The 16,037-nt window shown below is 57.3% G+C and overlaps 1 protein-coding gene and 1 long non-coding RNA gene across 15 annotated transcripts; both read right to left on the reverse strand.

Moving 5' to 3' along the window:
- Positions 1-2,056: 2,056 nt before the first annotated feature.
- Positions 2,057-4,528, reverse strand: LOC144954507 (uncharacterized). 14 transcript variants are annotated; one of them, XR_013641234.1, is made up of 5 exons: positions 3,909-4,528; positions 3,559-3,606; positions 3,409-3,438; positions 3,139-3,378; positions 2,057-2,748 (listed from the first exon to the last, which is right to left on the reverse strand). It is a non-coding gene; the product is annotated as an uncharacterized LOC144954507 (long non-coding RNA). The 14 variants fall into 14 exon arrangements; XR_013641237.1 differs by having other exon boundaries at positions 2,057-2,628; positions 2,659-2,748; positions 3,139-3,438; XR_013641239.1 differs by having other exon boundaries at positions 2,057-2,616; positions 2,647-2,748; positions 3,139-3,438.
- A 2,235-nt stretch (positions 4,529-6,763) lies between these two features.
- AIP (AHR interacting HSP90 co-chaperone) lies at positions 6,764-15,692 on the reverse strand (the record flags this gene model as incomplete). Its single annotated transcript, XM_078884983.1, has 5 exons — positions 6,764-6,966; positions 10,582-10,723; positions 12,886-13,062; positions 13,489-13,677; positions 15,618-15,692. Coding segments are annotated over 5 exons (786 nt in total), but the record flags the coding sequence as incomplete, so codon positions are not given.
- Between the last annotated feature and the right edge of the window lie 345 nt (positions 15,693-16,037).

Genomic DNA, 16,037 nt, shown 5'->3' on the forward strand with positions numbered 1-16,037 from the left:
CTCACCACTCACCACCCACCCCACACAGCACTCACACACACACCACACCCACTCACCACCCACCCCACACAGCACTCACACACACACACACCACACACACCACACCCACTCACCACCCACCCCACACAGCACTCACACACACACCACACACACCACACCCACTCACCACCCACCCCACACAGCACTCACACACACACCACACACACCACACCCACTCACCACCCCACCCCACACAGCACTCACACACACACCACACACACCACACCCACTCACCACCCACCCCACACAGCACTCACACACACACCACACACACCACACCCACTCACCACCCACCCCACACAGCACACACACACACACCACACACACCACACCCACTCACCACCCACCCCACACAGCACTCACACACACACCACACACACCACACCCACTCACCACCCACCCCACACAGCACTCACACACACACCACACACACCACACCCACTCACCACCCACCCCACACAGCACTCACACACACACCACACACACCACACCCACTCACCACCCACCCCACACAGCACACACACACACACCACACACACCACACCCACTCACCACCCACCCCACACAGCACTCACACACACACCACACACACCACACCCACTCACCACCCACCCCACACAGCACTCACACACACACCACACACACCACACCCACTCACCACCCACCCCACACAGCACACACACACACACCACACACACCACACCCACTCACCACCCACCCCACACAGCACTCACACACACACCACACACACCACACCCACTCACCACCCACCCCACACAGCACTCACACACACACCACACTCACCACTCACCACCACCCCCCCCACACAGCACTCACACACACACACACCACACACACCACTCACCACTCACCACCCACCCCACACAGCACTCACACACACACCACACACACCACACCCACTCACCACCCACCCCACACAGCACTCACACACACACCACACACACCACACCCACTCACCACCCACCCCACACAGCACTCACACACACACCACACACACCACACCCACTCACCACCCACCCCACACAGCACTCACACACACACCACACACACCACACCCACTCACCACCCACCCCACACAGCACTCACACACACACCACACACACCACACCCACTCACCACCCACCCCACACAGCACTCACACACACACCACACACACCACACCCACTCACCACCCACCCCACACAGCACACACACACACACCACACACACCACACCCACTCACCACCCACCCCACACAGCACTCACACACACACCACACACACCACACCCACTCACCACCCACCCCACACAGCACTCACACACACACCACACTCACCACTCACCACCACCCCCCCCACACAGCACTCACACACACACACACCACACACACCACTCACCACTCACCACCCACCCCACACAGCACTCACACACACACCACACACACCACACCCACTCACCACCCACCCCACACAGCACTCACACACACACCACACACACCACACCCACTCACCACCCACCCCACACAGCACTCACACACACACCACACACACCACACCCACTCACCACCCACCCCACACAGCACTCACACACACACCACACACACCACACCCACTCACCACCCACCCCACACAGCACACACACACACACCACACACACCACACCCACTCACCACCCACCCCACACAGCACTCACACACACACCACACACACCACACCCACTCACCACCCACCCCACACAGCACTCACACACACACACACCACACACACCACTCACACACCACCCACCCCACACAGCACTCACACACCACCCACCACACACACCACCCACCCCACACAGCACTCACACACACACACACCACACACACCACACACACCACACCCACTCACCACACACACCACACCCACTCACCACACACACCACCCACCCCACACAGCACTCACACACACACACACCACACACCCCACACACCACTCACCCCACACACACACACACCACCACACCCCCCCCCCCCCCCCAGCGTGCTGTTAGTGACAAGAAGCAGCAGCAGCAGCAGTTTTGACGAGTGGCTAGAATCCGACCCCCACTCACGATCAAAGCCACTTGCCCCTGCAGCCTGCGTGGGCTACACGGGGGAGCTTTGTCTACACACACACACACACAGTGTTTATATATTGTGTACGTATTGTATCTATATATATAACTACAAAGCGCTAGGGTTGGGAGGACCTTCAGAATCTCAACTTACACCTTAACTACAACCTGAATCTCATCTTACACCTTAACTACAACCTGAATCTCATCTTACATCTTCACTACAACCTGAATCTCATCTTACACCTCAACTACAACCTGCATCTCATCTTACACCTTAACTACAACCTGAATCTCATCTTACACCTTCACTACAACCTGAATCTCATCTTACACCTCAACTACAACCTGCATCTCATCTTACACCTCAACTACAACCTGAATCTCATCTTACACCTCAACTACAACCTGAATCTCATCTTACACCTTCACTATAACCTGAATCTCATCTTACACCTTAACTACAACCTGAATCTCATCTTACACCTTCACTACAACCTGCATCTCATCTTACACCTCAACTACAACCTGAATCTCATCTTACACCTTCACTACAACCTGAATCTCATCTTACACCTTAACTACAACCTGAATCTCATCTTACACCTCAACTACAACCTGAATCTCATCTTACACCTCAACTACAACCTGAATCTCATCTTACACCTTCACTACAACCTGAATCTCATCTTACATCTTCACTACAACCTGAATCTCATCTTACACCTTCACTACAACCTGAATCTCATCTTACACCTCAACTACAACCTGAATCTCATCTTACACCTCAACTACAACCTGAATCTCATCTTACACCTTCACTACAACCTGAATCTCATCTTACACCTTCACTACAACCTGAATCTCATCTTACACCTTCACTACAACCTGAATCTCATCTTACACCTTAACTACAACCTGAATCTAATCTTACACCCTAACTACAACCTGAATCTCATCTTACACCTTAACTACAGCCCGAATCTCATCTTACATCTTAACTACAACCTGAATCTCATCTTACATCTTAACTACAACCTGAATCTCATCTTACACCTTCACTACAACCTGAATCTCATCTTACACCTTAACTACAACCTGCATCTCATCTTACACCTTAACTACAGCCCGAATCTCATCTTACACCTTAACTACAACCTGAATCTCATCTTACACCTTCACTACAACCTGAATCTCATCTTACACCTTCACTACAACCTGAATCTCATCTTACACCTCAACTACAACCTGAATCTCATCTTACACCTTCACTACAACCTGAATCTCATCTTACACCTTAACTACAACCTGAATCTCATCTTACACCTTCACTACAACCTGAATCTCATCTTACACCTTCACTACAACCTGAATCTCATCTTACACCTTCACTACAACCTGAATCTCATCTTACATCTTCACTATAACCTGAATCTCATCTTACACCTTAACTACAACCTGAATCTCATCTTACACCTTAACTACAGTCTGAATCTCATCTTCTTGGTTCTTTCGTTAGAAGGAAATACGAAAATAAGAAAAATAAAACTTCATAATAAAATACAATATTTTATTATGAAGTTTTATTTTTCTTATTTTATTATATTATGAAAATAAGAAAAATAAAACTTCATAATAAAATACAATATTGTATAATGTGTTATTTTTATCATTTTATTATTTCCCTTCTACGTGACTTTACCGAAAGAACCAAGAAGATGAATCCCTGCAGTCACGAAAGCTTTACATCGACATTTAACCTGCATCTCATCTTACACCTCAACTACAACCTGAATCTCATCTTACATCTTAACTACAACCTGAATCTCATCTTACATCTTAACTACAACCTGAATCTCATCTTACATCTTAACTACAACCTGAATCTCATCTTACACCTCAACTACAACCTGAATCTCATCTTACACCTCAACTCACGACAGACCATCACGCTCGATTGAAAGCTTCTTTCGTGACCGCAGCAGGGATTCATCTCCTTGGTTCTTTCGGTAAAGTCGTCACGTAGAAGGGAAGCAATAAAATAATAAAAATAAAACACAATAATCAAACGAAATAATTCTCACATTTTATTATGTTTCATTTTTATTATTTTATTACTTCCCTTCTACGTGACGACTTTACCGCAAGAACCAAGAAGAAGACGACCAGCACGCGTTAGATCTCACCTAACAATTCGTCTCGCGTAGCAACTCGCGTCGCCAAGGGCCGCAGGCGACCGCACCCTGCGACAAGTACGGACACTTCGCAGCGAACAGATTTAACGTTTTTTGATTCTTTCGTTACATTCACTTCCCAACGGGACGACATCGCCAAAGTTGGTTCGCCCTCACCCAGCCCCTTCTACGCCTACCCCACCCAGCCCACGTTGCCGCCCACCCAGCCCACCCACCCAGCCCACGCTACCGCCCACCCAGCCCACCCACCTAGCCCACGTTACCGCCCACCCGGCCCACCCACCCAGCCCACGTTACCGCCCACCCAGCCCACCCACCCAGCCCACGTTACCGCCCACCCAGCCCACCCACCCGGCCCACGCTACCGCCCACCCAGCCCACCCACCTAGCCCACGTTACCGCCCACCCGGCCCACGCTACCCCACCCGGCCCACGTTACCGCCCACCCAGCCCACCCACCCAGCCCACGTTACCGCCCACCCGGCCCACGTTACCGCCCACCCAGCCCACGTTACCGCCCACCCAGCCCACCCACCTAGCCCACGTTACCGCCCACCCAGCCCACGCTACCCCACCCGGCCCACGTTACCGCCCACCCGGCCCACGTTACCGCCCACCCAGCCCACCCACCTAGCCCACGTTACCGCCCACCCGGCCCACGCTACCCCACCCGGCCCACGTTACCGCCCACCCCGGCCCACGTTACCGCCCACCCAGCCCACGTTACCGCCCACCCAGCCCACCCACCTAGCCCACGTTACCGCCCACCCGGCCCACGCTACCCCACCCGGCCCACGTTACCGCCCACCCGGCCCACGTTACCGCCCACCCAGCCCACGTTACCGCCCACCCAGCCCACCCACCTAGCCCACGTTACCGCCCACCCAGCCCACGTTACCGCCCACCCAGCCCACGTTACCACCCACCCAGCCCACGTTACCGCCCACCCAGCCCACCCACCTAGCCCACGTTACCGCCCACCCAGCCCACGTTACCGCCCACCCAGCCCACGTTACCACCCACCCAGCCCACGTTACCGCCCACCCAGCCCACCCACCTAGCCCACGTTACCGCCCACCCAGCCCACGTTACCACCCACCCAGCCCACCCACCCAGCCCACGTTACCGCCCACCCAGCCCACCCACCTAGCCCACGTTACCGCCCACCCAGCCCCTTCTACGCCTACCCCACCCAGCCCACGTTACCACCCACCCAGCCCACCCACCCAGCCCACGTTACCGCCCACCCGGCCCACGTTACCGCCCACCCAGCCCACGTTACCGCCCACCCAGCCCACCCACCTAGCCCACGTTACCGCCCACCCAGCCCACGTTACCGCCCACCCAGCCCACGTTACCACCCACCCAGCCCACGTTACCGCCCACCCAGCCCACCCACCTAGCCCACGTTACCGCCCACCCAGCCCACGTTACCGCCCACCCAGCCCACGTTACCACCCACCCAGCCCACGTTACCGCCCACCCAGCCCACCCACCTAGCCCACGTTACCGCCCACCCAGCCCACGTTACCACCCACCCAGCCCACCCACCCAGCCCACGTTACCGCCCACCCAGCCCACCCACCTAGCCCACGTTACCGCCCACCCAGCCCCTTCTACGCCTACCCCACCCAGCCCACGTTACCACCCACCCAGCCCACCCACCCAGCCCACGTTACCGCCCACCCAGCCCACCCACCTAGCCCACGTTACCGCCCACCCAGCCCCTTCTACGCCTACCCCACCCAGCCCACGTTACCACCCACCCAGCCCACCCACCCAGCCCACGTTACCACCCACCCAGCCCACCCACCCGGCCCACGTTACCGCCCACCCAGCCCACCCACCCAGCCCACGTTACCGCCCACCCGGCCCACGTTACCGCCCACCCAGCCCACGTTACCGCCCACCCAGCCCACCCACCCAGCCCACGTTACCTCACCCAGCCCACGCTACCTCACCCGGCCCACGCTACCCCACCCGGCCCACGCTACCTCACCCAGCCCACGCTACCCCACCCAGCCCACGCTACCCCACCCAGCCCACGCTACCCCACCCAGCCCACGCTACCTCACCCAGCCCACGCTACCCCACCCAGCCCACGCTACCCCACCCAGCCCACGCTACCCCACCCAGCCCACGCTACCCCACCCAGCCCACGCTACCTCACCCAGCCCACGCTACCCCACCCAGCCCACGCTACCCCACCCAGCCCACGCTACCTCACCCAGCCCACGCTACCCCACCCGGCCCACGCTACCCCACCCAGCCCACGCTACCTCACCCAGCCCACCCAACCCCACCAACCCCCCTCACCCCCCACCCACCCCTCACCCATCACACCCATCACACCCATCACACCCATCACACCCTCCACCCACCCACCCCCCACCCCCCCCACACCCACCCACCCACCCCCCATCCCCCACCCACCCCCACTAGTTGAACAGGCCTCTGTAGCGATGACGGTCCTCCTCATTCTTCACCTGGAGTCGCTCCTCCAGTGCCCCCAACTCGCGGCGCACGGCGGTGCCCAGGGCGGGTTCCAGGGTGGAGACGCGGTCAAAGTCGGAGCGGGCCTCTCGCTCGTTCCAGACGGCCGCGTGGGCACGGCCACGCTTGAAGTACGCCTTCACGTTGTCTGCGCACAGAGAGACACGGTCAGAGAGACACGGAGAGACACGGAGAGACACGGTCAGAGAGAGACACGGAGAGACACGGAGAGACACAGAGAGACACAGAGAGACACGGAGAGAGAGAGAGAGACACGGAGAGAGACACGGAGAGACACGATCAGAGAGAGACACGGCCACGCTTGAAGTACGCCTTCACGTTGTCTACGCACAGAGAGACACGGTCAGAGAGAGAGACACGGAGAGACACGGTCAGAGAGAGACACGGAGAGACACAGACAGAGAGAGACACGGAGAGAGACACGGAGAGACACGGCCACGCTTGAAGTACGCCTTCACGTTGTCTACGCACAGAGAGACACGGGGAGAGACACGGAGAGACACGGTCACAGAGAGAGACACGGAGAGACACGGTCACAGAGAGAGACACGGAGAGACACGGAGAGACACGGTCAGAGAGAGACACGGAGAGACACAGAGAGACACAGAGACACACAGAGAGACACACAGAGAGACACAGAGAGACACAGAGACACACAGAGACACACACAGAGACACAGAGACACACACAGAGAGACACAGAGACACACACAGAGAGACACAGAGACACACACAGAGACACACAGAGACACAGAGACACACAGAGACACACACAGAGACACAGAGACACACACAGAGACACACAGAGACACACACAGAGACACAGAGAGACTCGCACAGAGACACACAGAGACACAGAGAGACACACAGAGACATAGAGACACACACAGAGACACACAGAGAGACACAGAGACACACACAGAGACACACAGAGAGACACAGAGACACACAGAGACACACACAGAGACACAGAGACACACACAGAGACACACAGAGACACACACAGAGACACACAGAGACACACAGAGACACACAGAGACACACAGAGAGACACGGAGAGACACACAGAGACACACAGAGACACAGAGACACACACAGAGACACACAGAGAGACACGGAGAGACACGGACAGAGCTACAATCCGTCTTCGCGTTGTCTGCGAAGAGAATGAGGGGCACAGGTTTGTGATTGTCCTGTGAGCGGGCTGGTGAGCAATCGGGTGAGCGAAAGGAGGTGAGCGAGTGGGTGAGCGAGTGGGTGAGCGAGTGGGTGAGCGAGTGGGTGAGCGAGTGGGTGAGCGAGGAAGTAAGTGGGTGAGCGAGCGGCTGAGTGAGTGGGTGAGCGAGCGGATGAGTGAGTGGGTGGGTGAGTGAGTGAGTGACTGAGTGACTGAGCGAGTGACTGAGTGAGCGAGTGAGTGAGCGACTGACTGAGTGACTGACTGACTGAGTGAGTGACTGATTGACTAACTGACTGAGTGACTGAATGAGTGACTAACTGAGTGAGTGAGTCTCTCACCGTCATACTTGTTGATGATGCTGCTTGTGTGCACGATGACTTCGTAAAAGTCCCCAATCAGCAGCTTGCACTGAGTGACTGAGCGAGTGACTGAGTGAATGACTAAGTGACTGAGTGACTGAGTGACTAAGCGAGCGAGCGAGTGAGCGAGTGACTGACTGAGTGAGTGACTGAGTGACTAAGCGAGCGAGTGAGCGAGTGACTGAGTGAGTGAGTGACTGAGTGAGTGACTGAGTGACTAAGCGAGCGAGTGAGCGAGTGACTGAGTGAGTGAGTGACTGAGTGAGTGACTAAGTGACTGAGTGACTGAGTGACTAAGCGAGTGAGCGAGTGACTGACTGAGCGAGTGACTGAGTGAGTGACTAAGTGACTGAGTGACTGAGTGACTAAGCGAGCGAGCGAGTGAGCGAGTGACTGACTGAGTGAGTGACTGAGTGACTAAGCGAGCGAGTGAGCGAGCGAGTGACTGAGTGAGTGACTGAGTGAGTGACTGAGTGACTAAGCGAGCGAGTGAGCGAGTGACTGAGTGAGTGAGTGACTGAGTGAGTGACTAAGTGACTGAGTGACTGAGTGACTAAGCGAGTGAGCGAGTGACTGACTGAGCGAGTGACTGAGTGAGTGACTAAGTGACTGAGTGACTGAGTGACTAAGCGAGCGAGCGAGTGAGCGAGTGACTGACTGAGTGAGTGACTGACTAACTGACTGAGTGACTGAATGAGTGACTAACTGAGCGAGTGAGTCTCTCACCGTCATACTTGTTGATGATGCTGCTTGTGTGCACGATGACTTCGTAGAAGTCCCCAATCAGCAGCTTGCACTGAGTGACTGAGCGAGTGACTGAGTGAATGACTAAGTGACTGAGTGACTGAGTGACTAAGCGAGCGAGCGAGTGAGCGAGTGACTGACTGACTGAGTGACTGACTAACTGACTGAGTGACTGAGCGAGTGACTGAGTGACTGACTAACTGACTGAGTGACTGAATGAGTGACTAACTGAGTGAGTGAGTCTCTCACCGTCATACTTGTTGATGATGCTGCTTGTGTGCTCAATGACTTCGTAGAAGTCCCCAATCAGCAGCTTGCACTGAGTGACTGAGCGAGTGACTGAGTGAATGACTAAGTGACTGAGTGACTGAGTGACTAAGCGAGCGAGCGAGTGAGCGAGTGACTGACTGAGTGAGTGACTGACTAACTGACTGAGTGACTGAATGAGTGACTAACTGAGTGAGTGAGTCTCTCACCGTCATACTTGTTGATGATGCTGCTTGTGTGCACGATGACTTCGTAGAAGTCCCCGATCAGCAGCTTGCACTGAGTGACTGAGCGAGTGACTGAGTGAGTGACTAAGTGACTGAGTGACTAAGCGAGCGAGCGAGCGAGTGAGCGAGTGACTGACTGAGTGAGTGACTGAGTGACTGACTAACTGACTGAGTGACTGAATGAGTGACTAACTGAGTGAGTGAGTCTCTCACCGTCATACTTGTTGATGATGCTGCTTGTGTGCACGATGACTTCGTAGAAGTCCCCGATCAGCAGCTTGCACTGAGTGACTGAGCGAGTGACTGAGTGAGTGACTGAGTGACTGAGTGACTAAGCGAGCGAGCGAGTGAGCGAGTGACTGAGTGAGTGACTGACTAACTGACTGAGTGACTGAATGAGTGACTAACTGAGTGAGTGAGTCTCTCACCGTCATACTTGTTGATGATGCTGCTTGTGTGCTCAATGACTTCGTAGAAGTCTCCGATCAGCAGCTTGCACTGAGTGACTGAGCGAGTGACTGAGTGAGTGACTGAGTGACTGAGTGACTAAGCGAGCGAGTGAGCGAGCGAGCGAGTGACTGACTGAGTGAGTGACTGAGTGACTGACTAACTGACTGAGTGACTGAATGAGTGACTAACTGAGCGAGTGAGTCTCTCACCGTCATACTTGTTGATGATGCTGCTTGTGTGCTCAATGACTTCGTAGAAGTCTCCAATCAGCAGCTTGCACTGAGTGACTGAGTGAGTGACTAAGTGACTGAGTGACTGAGTGACTTAGCGAGCGAGTGAGCGAGTGACTGACTGAGTGAGTGACTAAGTGAGTGACTGAGTGAGTGAGTGACTGAGTGAGTGACTGAGTGACTGAGTGACTAAGCGAGCGAGCGAGTGAGCGAGTGAGTGACTGAGTGACTGACTAACTGACTGAGTGACTGAATGAGTGACTAACTGAGCGAGTGAGTCTCTCACCGTCATACTTGTTGATGATGCTGCTTGTGTGCTCGATGACTTCGTAGAAGTCTCCGATCAGCAGCTTGCACTGGCAGTAGTTGAGCAGCAGCGGGTTGATCATCAGGTCCAGACGCAGCCAGTGGTCGTCACCTGGTCGCTCCTGTAGGGTCAGGATCAGCGTCAGTGTGCACGTGTGTGTGTGTACGTGTGTGGGTGTGTGCACGTGTGTGTGTGTACGTGTGTGTGTGCACGTGTGTGTGTGTGTGTACGTGTGTGTGTGTGAACGTGTGTGTGTGTGTGTACGTGTGTGTGTGTGTGTACGTGTGAGTGTGCGTGTGTGTGTACGTGTGTGTGTGTGTATGTGTACGTGTGTGCGTGTATGTGTGTGTGTGAGTGTGTGTGTGTACGAGTGTGTGTGTACGAGTGTGCGTGTGTGTGTACGTGTGTGTGTGTACGTGTGTGTGTGCACGAGTGGTGACGTCACCGCCACTTAGTGGCGAATGGCGGTTGTTGTTGTTGTTGTTGTTGTGTGTGTACGTGTGCGTGTGTACGTGTGTGTGCGCGTGTGTGCGTGCGTGTGTGTGTGCGTGTGTGTACGTGTGAGTGTGTGTGTGTACATGTGTGTGTACGTGTGTGTGTGTGTGTGTACATGTGTGAGTGTGTACATGTACACAGACCTTCATCTGCAGGTTCTTGAGGCACACGATGGCCTCGTAGTACTTGGCCGCGGCCTCAGCCTGTGTGTGTGTACACTGTGTGTGTGTACCTGTGTGTGTGTGTACCTGTGTGTGTGTACACTGTGTGTGTGTACCTGTGTGTGTGTGTACACTGTGTGTGTGTGTACACTGTGTGTGTGTGTGTGTACACTGTGTGTGTGTACACTGTGTGTACCTGTGTGTGTGTGTACCTGTGTGTGTGTGTACCTGTGTGTGTGTACACTGTGTGTGTGTACACTGTGTGTGTGTACACTGTGTGTGTGTGTACACTGTGTGTGTACTGTGTGTGTGTACACTGTGTGTGTGTACACTGTGTGTGTGTGTACACTGTGTGTGTGTACTGTGTGTGTGTGTACATGAGTGTGAGTGTGTACTGTGTGTGTACTGTGAGTGTACACAGACCTTCATCTGCAGGTTCTTGAGGCACACGATGGCCTCGTAGTACTTGGCCGCGGCCTCAGTGTGTGTGTGTGTACACTGTGTGTGTGTACACTGTGTGTGTGTACACTGTGTGTGTGTGTACACTGTGTGTGTGTGTACTGTGTGTGTACTGTGTACATGTGTGAGTGTGTACTGTGAGTGTACACAGACCTTCATCTGCAGGTTCTTGAGGCACACGATGGCCTCGTAGTACTTGGCGGAGGCCTCAGCGTGAGTGAGTGTACGTGTGTGTGTACACTGTGTGTGTGTGTGTACACTGTGTGTGTGTGTGTGTGTACACTGTGTGTGTGTGTGTACACTGTGTGTGTGTGTGTACACTGTGTGTGTGTGTGTGTACACTGTGTGTGTGTGTGTGTGTACACTGTGTGTGTGTGTGTACACTGTGTGTGTGTGTGTACACTGTGTGTGTGTGTGTGCACTGTGTGTGTGTGTGCACTGTGTGTGTGTGTACACTGTGTGTGTGTGTACACTGTGTGTGTGTGCACTGTGTGTGTGTGTGTGTACACTGTGTGTGTGTGCACTGTGTGTGTGTACACTGTGTGTGTGTGTGTACACTGTGTGTGTGTACACTGTGTGTGTGTGTACACTGTGTGTGTACACTGTGTGTGTGTGTACACTGTGTGTGTGTGTACACTGTGTGTGTGAGTGTACACTGTGTGTGTGTGTGTACACTGTGTGTGTGTACACTGTGTGTGTGTACACTGTGTGTGTGTACACTGTGTGTGTGTGTACACTGTGTGTGTGTACACTGTGTGTGTACTGTGTGTGTACTGTGTGTGTACTGTGAGTGCACACAGACCTTCATCTGCAGGTTCTTGAGGCACACGATGGCCTCGTAGTGCTTGGCCGCGGCCTCAGCGTGTGTGTGTGTACTGTGTGTGTGTACACTGTGTGTGTACTGTGTGTGTGTACTGTGTGTGTACTGTGTGTGTGTACACTGTGTGTGTACTGCGTGTGTACATGTGTGAGTGTGTACATGCACACAGACCTTCATCTGCAGGTTCTTGAGGCACACGATGGCCTCGTAGTACTTGGCCGCGGCCTCAGCGTGTGTGTGTGTGTACTGTGTGTGTGTACACTGAGTGTGTGTACATGAGTGTGTGTACTCTGTGTGTGTGTACACTGTGTGTGTGTACTCTGTGTGAGTGTGTACATGTACACAGACCTTCATCTGCAGGTTCTTGAGGCACACGATGGCCTCGTAGTACTTGGCCGCGGCCTCGGCGTGCTCCCCGCGCTTGAAGGCCGCGTTTCCCTCTTCGTGCAGCAGCGGCACGGCGTCCATCTTCTCCTCGTCACTCATGGCCCAAGTCTCGGGGCGGTACGCACCCGGCTCCTCCACCTGCCACGTGGTTGCCATGGGGAGGTTACCATGGGGGGGGTTACCATGGGGGGGTTACCATGGGGGGGTTACCGTGGGGGGGTTATCATGAGGGGGGTTACCGTGGGGGGGTTATCATGAGGGGGGTTACCGTGGGGGGGTCACGATGACGAGGTGGGTGGGGGGTGGGGGGGGTAGGGTAGGGGTCACGCTGACGAGGTGGGGGGGGGTCGGGGTCACGATGACAAGGTGGGGGGGTGGGGGGGTAGGGGTCACGATGACGAGGTGGGGTGGGGGGGTGGGGGGGGGTAGGGGTCACGATAACGAGGTGGGGTGGGGGGGAGGGGGGGGGTAGGGGTCACGATAACGAGGTGGGTGGGGGGGTGGGGGGGGTAGGGCAGGGGTCACGATGACGAGGTGGGTGGGAGAGGTCGTGGGGGTCGCGACCTTGAGGACGTCGAGGACGAAGATGAGGGGTCGCGGGCGTCTCTGCAGCTGGTCGAGGTCGGCGTGCCCCAGCGAGCGACGCTCGTGCATCTGCGCCATGCCGCAGCAGTGGCGCTGGCCCTCCAGCGCGTCGCGACCCTCCGCTATGTTCCTCAGGCTGCGCGACACCGTCGGGTACAGGCCCACATGCTGCGCACGCGCACGCGCACACAGGCGCACAGGCGCACACACACACACACGCACACACGCACAGGCGCACGCACGCACAGTCACCCGCCCACCCACTCACCCACTCACCCACCCACCCACTCACCCACCCACCCACTCACCAACCACCCACCCACTCACCCACTCAAACACCCACCCACCCACCCACCCACCCACCCCCCCCACCCACCCACTCACCCACTCACCCACCCACCCCCACCCCCCCACCCACCCACTCACCCACCCACCCCCCCCACCCACTCACCCACTCACCCACCCACCCACCCCCCCACCCACCCACCCACTCACCCCCCCACCCACCCCCACACCCACTCACCCACCCACTCACCCCCCCACCCACCCACCCACTCACCCACCCACCCACCCCACTCACCCACCCACCCACCCACCCACTCACCCACCCACCCCCCCTCACCCACCCCCCCCACCCACCCACCCACCACCCCCCCCACCCACCCACTCACCCACCCACCCCCCCACCCACTCACCCACTCACCCACCCACCCACTCACCCACCCACCCCCCCACCCACTCACCCACCCACCCCCCCACCCACTCACCCACTCACACCCACCCGCCCACCCACCCACCCACCCACTCACCCACCCACCCCCCCACCCACCCACTCACCCACCCACCCCCCCCACCCACTCACCCACCCACCCCCCCCCCACTCACCCACCCCCCCACCCACCCACTCACCCACCCACTCACCCACCCACCCACTCACCCACCCACCCACCCCCCACCCCCACCCACCCCCCCACTCACCCACTCACCCCCCCACTCACTCACTTACCCACCCACGCACCCACCCACCCACTCACCCACCCACCCACTCACCCACCCACCCACTCACCCACCCACTCACCCACCCACCCACCCACTCACCCACCCACTCACCCACCCACTCACCCACTCACCCACCCACCCACCCCCCCACCTCACCCACCCACCCACCCACTCACTCACCCACTCACCCACCCACCCACCCACCCCCCACCTCACCCACCCACCCACCCACTCACCCACCCACTCACCCACTCACCCACTCACCCACTCACCCACCCACCCCCCCCACCCACCACTCCACCCCCCCCACCCACCCACCCACCCCCGTACCTGCACGTCGCACCAGAACTCCGCCACCTCTCCCAACCTCATGGAGCTGAGCAGCGTCTCCCACACGCTCACCCACCCACCCACTCACTCACCACTCACCCACACACTCACCCACCCACCCCCCCACTCACCCACCCACTCACGTACCTGCACGTCGCACCAGAACTCCGCCACCTCTCCCAGCCTCATGGAGCTGAGCAGCGTCTCCACACGCTCACCCACCCACTCACTCACCACTCACCCACACACCCACCCACCCACCCCCCCACTCACCCACCCACCCCCGTACCTGCACGTCGCACCAGAACTCCGCCACCTCTCCCAGCCTCATGGAGCTGAGCAGCGTCTCCCACACGCTCACCCACCCACCCACTCACTCACCACTCACCCACACACTCACCCACCCACCCCCCCACTCACCCACCCACTCACCCACCCACCCACTCACCCACCCACCCCCCGTACCTGCACGTCGCACCAGAACTCCGCCACCTCTCCCAACCTCATGGAGCTGAGCAGCGTCTCCCACACGCTCACCCACCCACCCACTCACTCACCACTCACCCACACACTCACCCCCCACTCACCCCCCACACCACCCACCCACCCACTCACCCACCCACCCACCCCCGTACCTGCACGTCGCACCAGAACTCCGCCACCTCTCCCAACCTCATGGAGCTGAGCAGCGTCTCCCACACGCTCACCCACCCACTCACTCACCACTCACCCACCCACTCACCCACCCACCCACCCACTCACCCACCCACCCCCCGTACCTGCACGTCGCACCAGAACTCCGCCACCTCTCCCAGCCTCATGGAGCTGAGCAGCGTCTCCCACACGCTCAGCCACCCACCCACTCACTCACCACTCACCCACACACTCACCACCCACCCCCCACTCACCCACCCACTCACCCACCCACCCACTCACCCCCCCACCCACCCACTCACCACCCACCCCACCCACTCACCACCCACCCCCGTACCTGCACGTCGCACCAGAACTCGCCACCTCTCCCAGCCTCATGGAGCTGAGCAGCGTCTCCCACACGCTCAGCCACCCACCCACTCACTCACCACTCACCCACACACTCACCCACCCACCCCCCCACTCACCCACCCACTCACCCACCCACCCACCCCCCCACCCACCCACTCACCCACCCCCGTACCTGCACGTCGCACCAGAACTCC

This window comes from Lampetra fluviatilis, unplaced genomic scaffold (genome assembly GCF_964198595.1).
Source record: "Lampetra fluviatilis unplaced genomic scaffold, kcLamFluv1.1 SCAFFOLD_1278, whole genome shotgun sequence".
NCBI classification, from domain to species: domain Eukaryota; kingdom Metazoa; phylum Chordata; class Hyperoartia; order Petromyzontiformes; family Petromyzontidae; genus Lampetra; species Lampetra fluviatilis.